This window comes from Pelecanus crispus, chromosome 1 (assembly GCF_030463565.1).
Source record: "Pelecanus crispus isolate bPelCri1 chromosome 1, bPelCri1.pri, whole genome shotgun sequence".
Taxonomy (NCBI): domain Eukaryota; kingdom Metazoa; phylum Chordata; class Aves; order Pelecaniformes; family Pelecanidae; genus Pelecanus; species Pelecanus crispus.
In genome coordinates this window covers 45,753,453-45,772,436 of record NC_134643.1, presented here as the reverse complement: position 1 = coordinate 45,772,436, position 18,984 = coordinate 45,753,453, and the positions used below count along the sequence as shown (strand labels likewise).

At 38.0% G+C, this 18,984-nt stretch overlaps 1 protein-coding gene across 1 annotated transcript in view; it reads right to left on the bottom strand.

Moving 5' to 3' along the window:
• OTOGL (otogelin like) overlaps positions 1-18,984 on the bottom strand; it is a 97,070-nt gene that overhangs the window by 24,866 nt on the left and 53,220 nt on the right. The window contains exons 29-37 of the mRNA XM_075727956.1: positions 18,053-18,172; positions 15,714-15,830; positions 12,722-12,878; positions 12,147-12,173; positions 8,008-8,175; positions 6,106-6,384; positions 5,377-5,494; positions 4,069-4,148; positions 292-3,149 (exon numbers count right to left, since the gene is read on the bottom strand). Coding sequence (XP_075584071.1) covers positions 292-3,149; positions 4,069-4,148; positions 5,377-5,494; positions 6,106-6,384; positions 8,008-8,175; positions 12,147-12,173; positions 12,722-12,878; positions 15,714-15,830; positions 18,053-18,172 — 3,924 coding nt within the window. The remainder of the gene's footprint in view (positions 1-291; positions 3,150-4,068; positions 4,149-5,376; positions 5,495-6,105; positions 6,385-8,007; positions 8,176-12,146; positions 12,174-12,721; positions 12,879-15,713; positions 15,831-18,052; positions 18,173-18,984) is intronic.

The following is an 18,984-nucleotide window of genomic DNA, read 5'->3' as shown; positions in this document are numbered from 1 at the left end:
GGATTATGGCTTTTTCTGTACCTCAGAAATATATTTTGCTACCTAGAATCAGCACATAGCTTTAAAAGTCACTCTTTTCCAGAGCAATACATCCAAGTTGCAGAATATACCAGAGCAGTATAACAGCACAGATACCACAATCCTCTAAGAATAACTGAGTATTTTAAAAGATACAAATAAAAAAAAAATAGGAGATATTTAAAATCTCTGGTATTATATGCATAGCATAGCATAATGGACTGAAAAGGAATATATATTTTAACACATAGGGTTAAGTAAAACTGATCATACCACACATTCAGAAGATGTAGACATCAGTGTATACATCATTGTACCAAAGGAAGCCTTGTCAGGTATAGTGCTCATTGTTTCTGTGCTTGCCAGAGAAGTTTGTATTTCCACAGGCTCTGAAGAGGAAGGCAGAACCATTCCACCACTAGAATGAGATAAATCTATTACAGTTCTGGTCGGCAGCTCTGTGGGCTCTGTTAAACTGAAATAAGGTTTAATGGTTTTCTGCGTTAGGATTTTAGACCAATCGGATGTTGTTACATCCAGGACTCCAGAGAGAGAGAGATTTTTTACTGAGGTTGTATTTCTTGAAAAAGGTGAACTCTGAACTGCAGATACTGTCAGATAAGGCAGGGAAGATTTCTCAGTTGCGGTTGACTTTGTCTTAGTAACATTTCTTTGCTCATGTGAAGTCTGACCACTTTCTAAAATATCCACAGTTCTTTCAAATGAGGTTGTGTATTTGACTTCTGAAGCTGTAAATGAGGTACTTTTTGGCTGTGATAATGGCCTTGCAGTACCTGTTGTTTTCATGATCATCATTTTTGGAGTTTCTTTAGTGCTCTGTGAAGCCTGAGTCACTGCAGATGTTAATAACTTGTGTGACACATGCATGGGTGTTCCTATGGTGGTAGGAACTGAAGCTGAAGCCATATAAAACTCCAAATCGGTAACAAAAGAATCAGTGGTTTTTGTAGTAAACCTAGAGGCTACAGTAGTGCCGGAAGAAACTAATAAACTGGCTGAAGAGCTAGGTGGTATTTTTGCAAAAATATAAGGTGCTTTTAAGGATGTAGCGTTCACTGTTGTGCTCATGATCATTGGTGTAGTGGACTGAGTGATGATTCCAGTTGAAATGGCTGATATTGTTCCATCTTCTTCTGAAGAACTTACCGAAGAACTCTGTTTTCCTAGAGAAACAGTAGAGATACGAGTGGTCTTAGGAGGAGGTGAAGACATAGAGACCCCACTGGACTGGCTTTCTAAAGTGGCCTCAGGAGTTGTAGGCATTCGTAAAGAGGGCATTACAATGGATGTTTTTAGCACTGCTGAAAGGCTGGTAGAAGGGCTTTTGTTTAAAGTGAGTGTGGAAAAATCTACAGAAGAAGTTGCAAAGTCTGTAACTGGACTTTTTGAGGTTCCTTGTGTATCTAGAGATGAAACTGGTGTTTGGGTAGCAGTTCTATTTTGTGTTAATGATGATATCCTACCGACTAGGGGAATCAATGAAGAACTTCTAGTATCAGATGTCACATAAGATGGTACTGATGTTGATAACAAGACTGTAAATAAAGGTGATGACCTTGTAAGAGAAGGATCTTTAGGAATGAAAGTGCCTGAACTTTGTGCCACAGGGTCAGTTTTCAGTTCTGTATGTGAACTGCTTGGGTACTCTCTAATTTCTGAAGTGGTTATTAATGTAGCATTTAGAGGTAATACCAATGCCCTAAGAGGGAAGATTGTAGACATAATGGATTTCATTGGCTTTTTAGAAATGGATGACACTGAAAAGGAATCAGTGTGCATGATGTATTTATCTTCTGTTGAGGATTTACTTACTATAGATATATCAGAGATTGTTGGATTGACTAGAAGAGTGGAAGCAGCAGAAGGTGCTTTATAAAGACTTTTGGAGGCAACAGTGACATCTGCCATGGCTTTGGGCTTCAGGGAGGTAATTGGAGAATGCACTGGTATAGATACTGTGCGTGTTACAGAAGGACATGAAGTGTTTATAGGGATTTGAGAAGCAACTTGAGGTGGAGATACAGTCAATATGGGCAGAGCAGCAGAAATACTGCCTTTTATTAATGGAGACGTCCACTTGGGAACAGTCAGTGAAATTTCCACTGAAGATAAAAATGGCTTTGGAGAAAAACTAGCTAAAGAACTTGCATTTAATGATATCAGAGAAGTTTTAGACAAGGGTTTTGCTGTTTCAAAATATGAAACTGTGATTAATTGAGGAAAACTTGTCTCAAAGCCAGCAAATCTAGTAGTCATAGGAATTTGAGGTGCAGTTGAACTCGGTGCAGAAATGGGTGTTGGGTGAACTGCAGTTTGACCAATGCCAGGCCTAGTTCTAACAGACAAAGTAGATATAGGAGAAGTAGATGTGCTTAGTGTCAACTGTGAACCTAGAAGAAATACAGGTCTTGTGAAAGTTGCTCTGCCAGCCAGCAAAGCAGACAAAGACATTTCAGAGGATACTACTGAAGGACTCCTACCCTTCCCAATCCCTGCTGGCAGCTCAGAAGTGACAAAAGATGGCTTGGAGGTTAAAATTGTTAATGCTGAGGCAGGGGGAACAGTTCCTAGATGAGTGTTTGATGTTTCAAGTAGAAATGGAACTACCACTAGGGAAGTGGGTTTTAATAACACAGAACGTGTTGGAATAGGAGTCGCACTGAGCAGGGTTGTTGGAGTTGCTGTTGTAATGGGAAAAGTTATAGATGCGGTAGAACTGACAGTACGTGATGTAACTGCTGAGGCTTGAAGAACAGTTGGAAAATCTGTTGAAGAGATGAGTTTGAAAAGGACAGGAGGGCTGGCTGTGCTGTGAAGTACATCAGAAGGCACCACTGTACTTGGTAATGAAAATGTTGAATAGGTGGCTTCATCCGATGTTTCCAGTGAATAAAAGTCTGTAATGGACTGTGCCGACATATTCGTTCCCCTTAAAGTTGTGTTTGCCATCATGGTCGTTTTGGCTGTCACACCGGTACGAGTTGACTCAGTCCCTGAAGTAACAAATAAGGGAGGTGTCCAAGGAAATCTCTCTGTGGTAGCACCCGTGAGAGAGATTAACAATGAAGGTTTTGTTCCAATTGTTGATTCTGTAGATGTCACAGGTATGCCTAAAAGGAAAAATTCATGTTTCACTGTCTTTTATGGATTATTGGTAAAGCAAAATAGCAACATCTGTCTCTGCTCGAGTCCCATTTAAATATTAGCAAATCAGAGCATCATTTTGCTGAGAAGATAACTTGCCAATAGTTCCAAGTTGCCTGATGACTTTGAGGAACTCAGCTGACTCAAGGAGTTTTCTGATTCTCTTTGCAAATGAAGTAGCTAATTTTTTACTATTAGTGAAAACCTTGATTTTGCAGAGTAGTTTTGAAGCAACAAGGGAATTCCATGGAAAATTCAGTAAATCCAAAATAATAAAATATTTGGAATAAATATATCTTGGGAAGATAGTATACTATATGAGATAACTTGGTACTAGCAAATATCAAGCATAATGTATTGCATTCAAAACTTGTAAAATAAAACAAGAGACAGTATTAAAATGTAATTGTTATGTTAAAAGAATACTGTATCCCCAAAATAATCAAATAATGTAGTATCTTCACACACCAGAAGTTATGAAATAGATGCACTGAATTTGTTAGTGGTGGCTCATCAACTGTCTGAACTTTTCACCACAGCAGTATTTCTTCCATTTGGGACCTCTCTCATATATACATATGATATACTAACAGTATATAGTCAAATATAGTTGTGATGAGTATAACACCATCACAAAAGGTTCAATTTAATGCACTATTAGAGAAATGAAAGAATTCAACTTTAGATACGGCTTGTTTGTATGTAGAAGATGTATTTTGGATGACTGGGAATGGAGTCTATGTCCCAGCAAGATATTCTTCAACAGAAAGATGTTCTGGTAAAGTGTTTAACAAAAAAACCCAACAATGTACATTTGATTAAAACCTTTCCTGGGATCTCAAGAGTTATTTATACAATTAGACCAATATAATAAAATATACTTACAGTCTTCTGGATAAACACATTTAAGTGTGACCTCATCAAGAATCATGTTTTTGGGACAGTATGGCAAGCATCCTTCAACCCTTTAAAATATTGTATAGTTAATTCTAAAGCCACAGTAGAAATGTAAGTTAATTTTAAATTATTTTACTCTGGCAAAATGAAACATTTGAATGTCTTCCCCATCAGAGTTCTGAGAACTTTCCAGTGTAATGGTGAACACAGCATTTTGAGTCATTTTAAGGTCAAAAGTACATTGAATAGCACAATTCTGTTTCTAAATTGTTAATAATCAATTCTTTGCGTAGGCTGACGAACTTAATAGCTGTGGAACATTCTGCTTCCACAGCCAGGTGGAAGTTCGGATCCCTAAGCAGAAAGGTTTTCCATAGGACAAAGACCGCTGTTTTACCAGGATGTCTCATTTGAGACATTAAAATATTGAGACTGACTCCATAGAAAGTCTCGTACTTGTGCACTTCCAGCACAGGAGAGCGCAGACAAGTCCATATATTCCCTTACTTTTTCATTTGCAGGGGGATTTTTAATAAGAAAATCATGACATTAACAACCACTGTGCCCATATGGAAAAAGCTAAGAATACCAATAGAGAAAATTAGTAATAGTCCTAGTCATAAACTGCATATGCTTAGTGATGTAGCCTGAAATTCAAAATATCATTTCTTTTCCACCACATTTCGTGCCTTAAGTTTTTAGGCATTTTTCTTTTTAGTTTGTTGTGGTTCCATAGATGCCAGGGAAGATCCGTGGAGACAAGAAACCTTGTTACTAAGTAACAAGGTAACATCAGCCGTGTGAAATCCCTCACGTCATGCGAATGAGCATCTCTATTTAGTGTAAAGTTCCCTCTTCTTACGGGAGAGGGCGTAGTCCACCCTTACTATTCTTACAGTTTTTGATCTGTCATATAGACTCCAGAAAGATGTAGTCCTTTACAGCATCATGGGATGCAGGTTTAGGATGTGAATATAAATCCAAAGAAGGGAATAGCCTTCATTTAATTTAATAGATTTCTACTTAACCACTACCAGGAGCTAATCCCCTGGGCTAAATACAAACCCTCTTATTCTTGTGTTGAAAGATTGCATGTAAACAGGAATGTGTACCGTGGGAAATGAGAGGCTTGTTACAAATGTTTTCACATAACCTGTGAGAGTTTCTCACGAGTGATACTGAAATCTGGATGAGTAAAAATGAATAGATAGTGCAGCTGCAGTAATTGTCAGAAAGTGTGTGGTACACATATTATGAAAGACAATAGGGTAGCAATATGAGCTTAATTTTACTTACGGCGGAAGGAATTTACATGCTATTCCTTCAGGATCACTACATGTTTTAACACAAGGATTAGCACAAGATTCATATCGCCATTCACACATCCTTCTATAAGGCACAGATGCACTGAGTTCTGAGAAAGAAGGAAAAGGTATTATTTATTGATTGTGTCAATAAACTATAAAATTATAGCCTTTTCTATAGTGTACATTGGGATTTTCAGGAAAATGAAAGACTGAAAACCAGGTAGAGAAATTCTTGAGAACTGTCAAATAGGCAAGATTTTGTTCATTTTGTTTCAAGTATTTTAAATTCAATCAAGATAAAAGACACTGAAGTTCCAAAGATACAGACAGCTACTCACTTCTAAAATCTGTTTAAAAACCTTAAAAATCAGTTCAATATAGTGACGGTACTGTTGGTAGTAGAAGCAATACATTTACCCCATTCATTTAAAAGAACAGATATCTATAACTCACTAGCAAGACATTAACATGCATCTTTTTGTGACATGCCACATTCATTTTGAAAGAGTAAAACAATGAAAATGTAGTTCAAAGATAAAGTGATCATCATATCTGCAAAAATTAGAAAATAATAGCATTTGGAGGAATGGAAGACAAAGACAGAATAGCAATTAAAAACAGGATAAAAAAATATTATTTACTATTGCTGATGAAAGACAAGTGCTCTGAAGGCAAGCAGAAAAACCATACTTATCTCTGGGGATTATGCAAAATTTACCTTCAATACTAAAGCTACTCAAACGTTTGAATTCTTCTGAGTCATCGTACTTTGCCACTTTAACACCAGATGAGGTGAGAATGATGAAAAAACCTTTTTTACTGTGCAGTTCGAAGGCGCTGAGCCCTGGACTCCAGAGGCCCTGGTGGTGGAAGAAGGTGGCTCGTCTCCGAAAGGAGGCACTTGCCTGCCACTGTTCCAACCCAACAGTTTCATTGTCGTGTACGTACAGAAAGTAGTTTGGTCTTTCAGCAGATTCAAGGGAAACAAGAGAGACAGCTTCCGCAGAAGAAAAAAAAAAAATTATAATAATAGTAAGATTTTCACAGAAAACATCTTAAAAGTGGGATTAAAATCTATATATTGGCTGTTAAGTGGCTCCTTTTAAGCAGCTTTTCACCAAAAAAAACAGTTTTATGTAACACAAAAAAAAAAGTTAGAAATGCAGGGTCTAAAGGAGACTTCAAATGATCACATAATCCAAAGCCACCAGAGAGCTAATCAGTTAGATCAAAAGTACATTCAGCCTACTGCTACCAGCCTTTGCAATGATTCATAAGCAGTCTCAAATTGTGACTTGCTCAAATTGGGAGTTTTTTTCTCAAATTCAGACAAATGCCTGACATCATGCTGCCCTAATTTCATGAGTAAATAACGTCACACAAATATTGTAAGAACATGATTGACTTCACCTTGAGGTCAGGCTTTCTTTTTTTTTTTTTTTTTTTTTTTTTTTTTTTACATACAGTCGTATCCAGCAATACAGTAAGAAAACCTGTGGCCAAATAAAAGACTCAGCCCTCTATTTCCTCTACCCATGCCAGAAATCAAAAGTGAAGAAAATTCTCTGAAAATTTAAGAACTTAGAAGACGACTGACTTCATATTTGGTTTTCAACTTGAATAAAATCTTAAAGTGTCTTTAATCTAAATTAATACTATCTCATTCCTCACAGATATGAAAACTACCTGGGTACTGCACAGATATAATGAATGTTTTGCTTCCACTTTACATCAGTTGGAGAATTGACAAGACTGAATTAATTCTTCTGTTCTATGTACTTTGTCTTTTCAAAACTGTATCTAAAAACCTAATTTCTCCACTGCAAAATTGTCAACTGTTGGGAATATAGTTTCAAATTTTACTGTGAAGACAGCCCTTCTGTATGTTGATTTTTGAGGGTTTGGGATTTTTTCAACAAATTAAATCCTGTGAGAAAGCAATGACAAAATCTGTATTGACTTAATTGGCACAAATGCAATACGAGTGAAGAAAGGAAAACATATACAGAAAGAAAAATATTTGAAGATATTAATTTGTGGTTGTATAGTTTAGATCGGTCTCTGATAAGTGAAAAATAGAGCTTAGGAATTACTGTTCACCTAAGAAACTTCCTTCTACATTGTATGGAGATACTGCTTACTAACAATGCAGGAGACAGATTGGTTGTTCTGAAGTCGCACATTTTATAGTCCACTGAAAGTCAGAAAAAAGAAGAAAAGATGAAGTAGAAGTGATTTTACTGGCGACAAAAATATCCTGCATTCACCTTCAGTGTTGATACTTGCCAGATACACATGCAAAATTTTCCAGCTTGCAGTTATACAAACTAATTCCTCACCCCCACAAAGGATTTCTATTTAATTGTATTTTGCAATATTTCTAAAACAATCTTTGAAAAGTCAGCTTTAAAGCTGGCAGCGAGGTTTTCCCATATTTAAAAAAATTTTTGAAAAAAACCAGTATTCTTCCTCAGTTTTGAAATTGGGTGCTTCATCCTCATTTATTCCAATAACTAAAAATATCTAGGTTATTTTAGGAGATGTAGAAGATGCAGCAAAAATCATTCATATAGTCTGAAAAATACGTATCGCTGTTAGCAAAATTATTGAGAACACTTACATAAATCTTTATCTTTGAAAAGACCTGGAGTTATCATGAAACTGAAAAATACATTTCCGTATGCTCTGGTTCTAGGCAGGGGAAATATCCTTCTACTGGATACGTTGGCTCCTATAATTGTGTCATTCTCTCCATAACTTGCCAAAATATAGGGTCCTTCACCAAGACCTAAGGGAAGAAAAATCAAATAGAAAAAAAAAAAATCCTCCTTGCATAACATACAAAACTTAAGTCTTAGTTAACATAATATATTGCCTTAAATATTTCACCATACCTGGAATCAAAAAAGTTTGGAACTACTCAATGCCTCAAGGTATTATGCTGGAGTAGGTCTGTATCTGTCTGTTCAACGTACTCCCTTATTCTTTGCTTGTTGTCCAGAATACAACAGATACAAAGTGAGCACAAAAAAAATGTGGGTAGCTATCCTCACAAAATGACCTGTATGAGAAAGCAATCTGGGCTGCTTTTTTATGGTATTTAGTCTTTTACATGGCCTTATTTCTATACTTTGAAAAATCAACAGAGCAACTTTAATATTATTCCCCAAATAGACACTGAAGCTGCTCTAAGATCTACAAGGCAATTCCCCCCCAAAAAAACAGATTTCAAATTAGAAGGCTGTAATTCAACTTCTGGCAGCAATATTGCTTAAGCAGTTGTCTACTTCATCCTCTCCCACAAACTACCGTCTTCCGCCCCCCACTACTGCCCCATTTATTATGCTATCCAGAGTCCTTCAACAGTGACGTGGTCCGGCTGAAAAATAACCAGCTAATTTTTCCAGTCTGGTTCACCACATTGTCCTTCAAAATCTCATGTGAATATAACAGTGACAACAGCTTCAGCTGGTACCACTGCCAAAATGGTGCTGGCCTCACCGTGCCCCGCAGCAAACCCCTGGAGCTATTCCTGCTGGGCTGGAAAGGCTCACAGGGATACCATCCAGATACAACAGCATCCGTCTTTGTCACTATATCCCACTGAAAGAACCAAGAGCAGCATACTTCCAAAACCTCACCTTGTGAATAATAAACAAAATGTGTAAGTTTTGTGAAAGCTTTTAATCCTTACAGTGAAAAGACTGAACCCCTTTCCAAGCCTAAGACAGCTCCTTTCAAATATGACTCTTCCAAGAGGGAAGGAATTCTCCTAATAATGAGATTTGGCTCAGCTGGAAGTTAAACACCAATTTCTGAAGAAAACTGCGTGAAAATAACCACTGTTTTTATATGGAAACTGTGTTGGAGCTCATATGCACGTGAAGCCCACAAGCTTGCCACAAAATGACCGCTTTTAAAGAAGCAGTGAGGCAATTTGTCTTAATACTAAAAGGACTCTTTATTCTAAATCATTGAATGTTTATCCCTTAAATGTAACAGACATTTTGCCTATGACTTGAGCAAAAGCAGGAATGAGCTGTAACTGATAAAGTTTCCATAAAGATTCAACAGTTTGACATCATGCAGAACAAAAAAAGAATCCGAGGAGGAGCCATCCTATGCCCCAAAAGCTGTTTTGCTGGCACTTGGTGGTGAAAGCATGCATAACGCCGTCCTTGACTTTAACACTGGTAGGCAGCTAAGCGCCACACAGCCACTCGCTCACTCCCCCCTGCAAGAGTGTCGGAAGGGATGAACTGAAAAAACTCATGGGTTGAGATAAAGACAGTTTAATAAGTTTAAAAAAAAAATAAAAAACAAACAAAGGAAAACAAAACCAAGAAAAGTGGTGCAAAAAACCCAATTGCCAACCACCAGCCAACCAATGCCCAGCTGGACCCCAAGCAACTTCAGTCCCAGCAAACTTCCTCCCCAGTTTTTATTGCTGAGCATGACATCATATGGTATGGAATATCCCTTTGGTCACTTGGGGTCAGCTGTCCCAGCTGTGTCCCCTCCCAACATCTTGTGCACCCCCAGCCTGCTGGCTGGTGGAGCAGTGTGAGAACCAGAAAAGGCCTTGACCCTGTGTAAGAAGTAGCTAAAACATGTGTGTGTTATCAACACTCTATTCATCACAAATCGAAAATATATCACCATACTAACTATATGAAGAAAATTAACTCTATCCAAGCCAAAACCAGTATGCCTTACTGCTTTTTAAATAATACAGAATTCCCTATTGCAAAGAAATTATGGAAAGTCAGCTATACCTGGCAAGATCTACATGCTGCTACTGTACTGAGCCAGAGTCCTTGGAGGAGGAAAAAAAAATCATCTACTATATGATGCTTATTACAGGATGCAAGTGGCTAAAAAAGATGTATCAAAAGTCACATTCATATCATTGCATTTAGTCAAGTTTCCCTTCTTTTTCAATACCTTGCTCCCCACAAAGCACATGCACAGTATCCGAATGTAAGAGGGGATGCCACAGGAGTTAAATTTGTTAAATGAATGCCACTCTCATTCTAAGGAACTGTTCTTTACAGTACAATACTTTTGAGACTTGTGCATGAAATCCTGTAACATATCAATTTCAAAACATAATAGGTCCCAGTTCTGAAATCTACAGTACAAGCACAAGCTAACATCCTTCCTGAGCTTCTCCCTGACTGCCAAGATATGCTGCATGGTGCATTAATCCACCCCCACATTGAATATAATGAGGTTATTAATTGAGACATTAGGGATTACTAAAATCATTCAGCACAGCTGGCCCACTGACCTTCACCCATTAAAAATAGAAGCAATGTTAAAACTACATATAGCAAGTCAAAGAAAAAGCCCATCAATTAATTCAACTGAGTTTTTAATTGAACCAGAGCAATCTCTTTTATATATCTCCCATATGAAAGAAGGAAAAATAAAACAAAGCAAGCCACTTCAGAATGAAAACCTAGAAGATAATTGCGTAGTGTGACAAATGTTCATAAAATTTATGAGGCTTTTTAATTTTTTTCCAAAGATCTTAACAAATTAATTATTATTCTGATTAATCTTAACTCAGGATCATCAGAGATGCATGATATCCACACCATTCATTTTTGGAGAAAACGACTTGAATTTCCCTGTGCCAAAGGCAATTAGTTCAGTGGGGTGAAAATTCAAATGGTAATAACCATGTATAACCTTCTAAGATGCTCACTAATGTGTCACTATTTGAATTCCTTACTAATGTAGGACTGTCTGTGCTTATATAGAACAAATCTCAAGCGATACATGAGATACTGCACAGAAAGACAGTATTTTAGATATCCATAGCAGAACAGGAAGGAAGGAAAAGTCAGTATAAGGACATAATGATATTAAACAGACAAGGAATATGTCGCAAAATGACATACAATACTCCAGGCTGCTCATACAAGTCACCTCTCCTTTCTAATGGATTTGAAGGTCCAGTGAGCTCGAGGGATTGTGACTATGCAGTCCTACGCTAGGGAACGGAGAGAGCGGAAAAGAGATAACCTCCAGCACTGCTGCAGCTGACAGAGATTCTTCTCAGCACAAGCTATGAAGGGTTTTGTTTGCAGTGTGCACTGTATCATGTTTCATCAGAGATGCAGGATGTATTGTTTTGCTTACAGCTGTGATGTTTATTTCCATGCCACCACTGTCCATGGACATAGAGCAGAAAAGCCCACGGGGACTTGCTTTGCTAACTTGCTGAGCTCATTAAACTCACACATCCAAATCAGGAGTATAAAAAACCCCATTGTAACCTGTGCAAGAGAGAAATTACCAAACTATATTTTCTTCCAAGGTTAGTCTGAGTGAGCTGATATAAGAAGAGTGTCTGTTTGGTATTTGTTTTTAAAAGAGAAACAAAGTAAGCGAGGGGGGGAGAGAGATAAATACCTCAAAATAGCATCATGCAGAAACAAAGATGGTAGAATAGTACATCAAAGATGCCTTCTGTATTCTAGAGTGGTTGATGTAAGGAATTATCTGCAACTAAATGCTTTGTAAAAATGAATTCTATTTTGGAACCAGGGAGTACAGATTTGTTGCTAGCACACAGAATCATAGAATAGTTTAGGTTGGAAAAGACTTTCAAGATCATCACATCCAACCGTTAAAGATCATCAAGTCCAACATAGCTGGCTGGTATGCTAGAAAACATGAAGAGTAAGTGTATTCAGCAAGTTATATAAATATGAGGATGAATCAAAGACAGTAATATCAAATACTACATACCTTGATTGTAATATTCACAGTCATAAGCTAAAAGGAAAAGAAAACAAGCATATTATTGTTACAAAATAACAGAATTTATGCGTATCTGCATCCTAAAAATGTAAAATTCACTTTCATCAGAGGAAGTTTCATTTCCCATAATATATTTCAGTCAGCGACTTTATTTCCTTGGCCTTTTATTCACTGACATATGGCTGTATTTAAATAAATGTGCCAGGACAGCAGACCTGAAGCTTGAATTATTCTACAGCCAAGAACTGTTCTCACCGTCAATGAAAAGTAGAATGGACAGAATCTCTTTGCAGCCCTACACAGAACACTGGACGTACCCCAGATCTGGTATACGGGTGCCTTTCCAACAGTCTCTGCGCTGGCACACCCTAAGCACAGTCAGTCCTTTTCAGTAAGACAGCAGATTTGGGTGTATAAGACTAACAGCTAACACACAGACAGCTTGAACAATGTGAAGTACATTTATTAGCTACCTATATCTGTCATATTTGTATTTTTGGGCAGCAAAAGGCCAAAGATGCCTCAAAGATGAGCTCTGGTGCAAGGCCAGCCCAGGTACCTACCACAGAGCGAGGGAGATCGCCAGTGAATCGCTGCTCCTTGTTGGCAGCATTTGTGGGCATAAGCTGCAATACTGGTACACAAGCATTCACAGTCCCCGCCAAGATTGCAGTTGCATGTATCTGTGTGACAATTTTTGACAAAAGAAGTCACATCAATCTGGGGAAGAAAAAAAAAAGAAGGTAGGAAAAAAAAAAAAAAAAGAGAGGGCTGGTGACTTAATTGCACAAGATGTACAAACTCCTGTTGCACCATTTTCAGCAGAAGTGCTACCTCTGGACTGAATGAAAGAATTTAACACAAAAATAAGGCATTTTCTAAGGTTTGGGTGCATTCCTATACAAAAAGTACACTTTGAGTAATCAGCTTGTACCTACATTACAGTCCAAGAGAAAATTTCATTCAGCGACTATTAACAAGTATGTCTGTCCACGCACTTGCTGTTCATTGATTTGGGAAAGTGTATTGAAGCTGGCAGTTCTGTGTTTTCATAAGGCAAATACTGCCATCTGTAGTCATCCTGTCAGTTTTGCATGAACAACAAAATCAGAGCTGCAGCTCTGATTATCAAGTAATTAAAGTAATAATTTGTAGGGTGGATTTTGGTCAGGGAAAGAAAGCTTGAGCACACTGGTGACATTTTGCAGAAAAATATTTCTGCACTTATCAAGATTTTAATATACTTTGCCCACAGACCTTCATTAGATCAGAAATCCACTTCTCCATTCTAAAATCCTATCACATTCTTTCATGGTTTTACATGATACATTAATTCTTGGGTTCATCATCTTTTTTGTAATGTTAAGCACTGTTTTCAAAACAATGTTCTTAACACATGGAATGTTTAAAGCAATGTTTTTTTCCAGTTTAGACTAATTTTTAGACTCTGGTCTAGCTTAGTCATAGAGCATTCAAATGGCACATGTCAGATTACAGAAATACCATCACAGTAACAAAGCAGCACTTATCTAACACAAAGACAGCTTCTCAGCTGGCAGTTGCTAGAAGCTGGCAGGGATACGAAGGCTTTTTCTGCTTTCAGTGGAGAGAGATGCCATTTTGCTTTCATTCTTTTTCTTATTTTGAAAACAGGGATACCACTGGGGTGGAGGCACAAGCATTAGCTCCATTGAAAATGGCTGCAACACCTTTGCAGGAAACACCAAACAGCAGATTGGCTCCAAAGAGCTCACCCTGTCTCTCACGTCTGCAGGACAGCATCTCTCTATGGGTCAGCAATATCCTGCTTTTGTGACAAACTGGGAGCCTAGGGTCAAAGCTCCTGCTAAGTTCAGGAGTTATGAGGAAGACCTTTTTTCTGTGAGTGTCAAGGCTCCTCAGCCCCCTCCAAGTTCAATGCTCAGCTAGGCAACTGCAATCCATCAGTCACTGCCAGCCAGAGATGCAAGATTCTGTCTCCCTGAAAATGTGGTTTTCCACCTGCAGCTGAACTCTGAGGCCACCTGTCCCACGGGCAGGAACTTGCCTCCATCCACAGCAGGATCCTCTACCACCTGCACAGGAGTGACTGTACGAATGCTGCTCCAAATACATCCTGAAACCCACATCTATACTTTCTGTTCCTTCCGTGCCCCCAGCGTCAGTCTCTGTTTGGGCTGTTTTCCTTGGCACCCAGTTCCCGACCCATGCAGCCAGCTGCAGATATCCTTGACAGGTCACTTTACATTACATTCATAAGACCCGTATTTTCACATGCTGATGAATAGGTTGTGAAAACACCTGGAAGATGTTTGCTTTACAGGCTGTCCCATACAGGATGGATATGTGCATGTGAAAATACATGACTACTAATTAAATGGCATGCTTTGCACCTAATATGCAATTTTTAACATAATTAGGCTAAATTTTTGGCATAATATTTGTAAATTTTAGTCACAACATGGATAAGATATAGAAAATGAATGTTCAGGAGAAAATATCTTTCTTTATGAGTTGTTATAATACAGCTCCTTAAAAACTCTCAAAAGTTCCATTTTTATTTATTACTTTCCACTTTGAAAATACACTCATCACTATGTTCTCAGGCACATGCTCAAAAAATTCTTTACATAGTAACTAAAGTCAACATTAATAAATCTGTCGGGTTAAACTACTGCAACCTCCTCCTCAGGCAAATTCCTAACCATGTTGATATCAAGCTTCAGTCCTGAAAGTCAGGAGGTTCAGCTGGGACATCTAATGATCTCCTTTAGTATTAATAGTCATAAAGAAAATAAGAGACTGAGACAAAATGTCGTAGTGGTTCTTGCTTGCACAGGTGTAAAGAAGCATCTTTGATAACTAAATACCTTTGGGGAGCTAAAATCAGAAATAAGGAAAAGCATACAGAGCATGTCTTGCGTTGATAAAGGGTGGACTAAAACAGTCTAAAAGATTCCCACACAAGCTATTGTTGTCCCCATCTTGTCCAGACTGAACTTAAGGACATTCTTGTAACTCAAGTCCCAGGCTCAGCCAGGTATTGGGAAAACAAGGACACCAAGTCTCAGAGTTTTGATAAAAAGCAGGTGATCAGCTGTCAGCCAATTAAAAATACTGATAGCTCTGAGGCTGAAATCTCACTCTCATATTTCTTTCTATATTGAGCAGGACAGTTAACAGAGCAAAACCATTTGAGATAAGCTGTAGGCACATTGCACAAATGCTTATTTTAGAATCCTGCAATATATACAAAAGCCTTAAAAATTTCGTTACCTATATAAATAAAAGTTATAAATAAAACCTAAAGAGAACAGAACCTTGATTATAGTCTACTAACTCATGGCTCCCAGTTATCACTATTATGTTTAGGCTCCAGTCTTGAAAGGAACAAGGAGCTCTGCACAAACATAGCCCACCCACACAGAGATACTGGCAGGGCTCTACTGTGTACCTTCCACAGCATTCAGACTGAGGGGAATGGCAAGAAATGAATTACTGGAATTTTAATATTTTTCTACATGAGAGCACATCTTGGATACTTAATAAACTTACCACATTGCGACAAGGTGCAAAAACATCACTGTATAAAATTGAGCATTCCTTTTTGGCATAAGGGAACTTGCTCTGATGTACTGCACATGGTCTTAGTGTTTCATTTGGGCTCTTGCACTTAAAAACAAGCAAAAACACCACAGACATTTTATACAAAGGTGTGTTTACCACTGACTCAGGTACACTATAATTTCATATAATTCAATACCTGCATACTCAGAAAACAAAAGTAAAGTTTAAACGCTATCTTCATCTTCCCCTTTCCCTGATTTGTTATAATTGAAAACATTTGCACAAAAAAGAATCTTTGTGTTTTGTTCTGAAGTACTAAAATGTTCCTGCTGTCTGCTCAGCGCATAAAGACAAAATGTTTTCTTTGTGACACATTATAATCATTACCAGAGCAACCAACCGTAACATCACAAACAAATACATGGTCCAAATCCATCCCTGGTGGTTTTGCACTGACTTTAAATGGAGTGACACTACAGATGGCCTTGGCCCTGTAAGTTCAAATAAAGAAGCAGCGGTAGGAAGAGAGCAACCCATAAAAAATAGAGTCAAAGATCATCATGATAACTCAAAAATGGCTGAGATACAACTCCCGTTCTTAAAGTCTCTCTTCAAGAAGAAAAACAAATGAACAGAAAAACAGAACAAAATGACACTCAGCTCAGAAAACACAAGTTCATCCAAAACCATATTCTCTTCATGCAGCAGAGAAGACCAAGAGGGGGTAATGGTGGATCCACAGGCAGCATTGGGGTGTCCCGACACAGCCTCAGCTGCAGTGCACTCACCCACCTATGCTGCCCTCCTGTGCGGATGCTCGGATGACGACATGGGGTGATGCGCTGCCACTCCAAGGAGGGAGAAACCCAGGAAGCATCCCATGCTTCACAGTTCCAAGGCAAGCACGTTTGCTAGTAGCAGAGTTGGGTTTTAGGCCTCCAGCTATCAAATACTCCTTTACAGTATTTAGATTTTGCAGAAAAGATGACCAGGACACATCTCCACAAAGGCCAAAGGTCCTTTCTTAAAAAATCCCTAACACCTACTGCAGAAGCAGATGAAGTGTCAAGTCTGGCTGAGTGCAGGGTGCCTGCAAGGCCAATATTGAACTCAAATACTGAGCACTGTGGCAGCCACAGAGATCAAAAGATTACATGAGATTTTACAAAATACATGTATATGGCCACAAAAAGGTAATGCAAGTTTGGGCTGCATAAGCAAAGATCATAGCATCCTAGAAGTTAATGTGCTATACAAACACTACACGCTTTTCTAAAGTGGCCACTGAACCGATAAATTGGAAAAGAAAAATTCATATACTTCATACAAATTATTTACACGTTCCTTTATGTACCACCTTCTAGATGAGTAGTATCACCACCAACACTACACACTTGCCTTGCTTGCTTACACAATTTAAACATTTTAGGTAGAGTAAAATAGATCCAAAGGGAGATATTGAGGGAGAGAAGCCTCAAAATCTTTACTCCAAAGCAGAATAAGTATCATATTCTTTCATGAGGTGAGAGATTTTGGTTCAATTTCCTGCTGTGAGGCAAGGAGAGAACAGATTAAAAACTGGTTCTCACAGACATACTAAGGGAGTGCATTACAAATACTGATTTTTCAGGAGGTTCACGAGGCTATAAAACCTTACATCTTCTCAGCACAAATTAACGAAATACCTATTCTCCTGTGTTATCAAACACAGTTGCAATCATCCACTCTCTACAGCCTCTTCCCTTCTCAGAAACCAAGTTTCCATACTGGGTTGTGCCTGTTGTTGTTTTGAGCCTTTTCTGTGTCACCCCTTCACCACTGCTGCTTCGTCAGTTTGTTCTCTGTTTATAAACTGGAACTAAAAAAAATTGCCAATTTTTTTTTTCAGTGTTCAGAAAGAAACCTTTTTCCAGAGCTTTTTTTCCCAGTGTTCAGATTCTATTTACTTTCAACATCCTGATGCCTCCAACACCAGAGAAATTACAGTTGTTTTGTAAATTTGGCTGAATCCAAAAATATCAGAAGCAAGGTATCTAACTTTCTACAAAGCTGAAATCCAGACAGCTGTAATAATTATCTTACGTAGGGAAAAATACATTCTTCCCTAAAGAGAGTGTTTGGTTTCATTTAAATTCAGTATATGTTTGCCATGACATAAGACATTATTAACACATTTCACGTCTACAGACATAAAAATTAAAATGTCCTCTTATACACTGACCATGAGTTTAGAAAATCCCTGTACATCACGTCCTTATAATGTGTTCATTTATAAATTAAAATTAGCATCCTTTTTTGCTAAATTTTTTACTGGACATGGGCCTTACCTGTCCTAATACCCAGCTGTCTCCAAACACCTGTGCATTTCTCACCTCCATGTTGTTTGATGTGGTCAGATCATTTGAAGTATATTTGTCAAAATTTCCACACAAGCCTGCCAATTTACCCTAAAAGAGAAGATGGATTTTTTTTTTTTTTTTTTTTTACATATACTGACAGTCAATAATCGGTACAAATTACATACGTGGAATAAAATATTCAACTGAAAAAGGTGAATGCAACTCTGACATATACTTTGAAAATATCTGACACTCTGCTATGCTTACAGTTCCGTATTGCAAATAACTTTTAATAGACTTTTATGTTTTCCTTTTTTCTTCTTGTTGTCCAGAACCTGTTCTTACTGTCTGCCTGTGAAAAGGGACTGGAATCTAGTCATATTTTTTTCTGAAAGCTTAGTAGTGCATCCAGTCCAAAAGTCAAAAGTTCAGGTGAATTACCTCATGATTGTGAAGCCTGACTAATGGCTGCCATTAAAACTTGCTGCCTCTAATTTTAGCTCACAATAGCAAGAACATTTGTAATAGCAGTTACAAAAGAGACAGCTCCAACTTTTTTGTGTTGGGGCATGTGCTGCTGATGGAAAAAGTATATATACATGCATATATGTATACATACATAGAGAAAAAGATATTTCTGCACAACAGTAAAATGTAGAGTTGGATTTCTAGGATGCTGTGGGTCACTCTAATGAATTCTTTTTCCCTAAGGTCTGCTGCAGGCATTAACTTACTCACCTGGAGCCTCTGGAAGAAACAGTTATTGGAAACAGAAGGAGCTTGAAGTATTTGTGTCCCTGCATGCAACCTGTAGAACTCAGCTCCCTGCTAGCTTCCTCAAAAACAGAAGATTTTTTTTTTTCACTCTGTGTATGGATGGCTGATAAATCAGCTTGTATGTGAAGTAAGGATTTTATGGC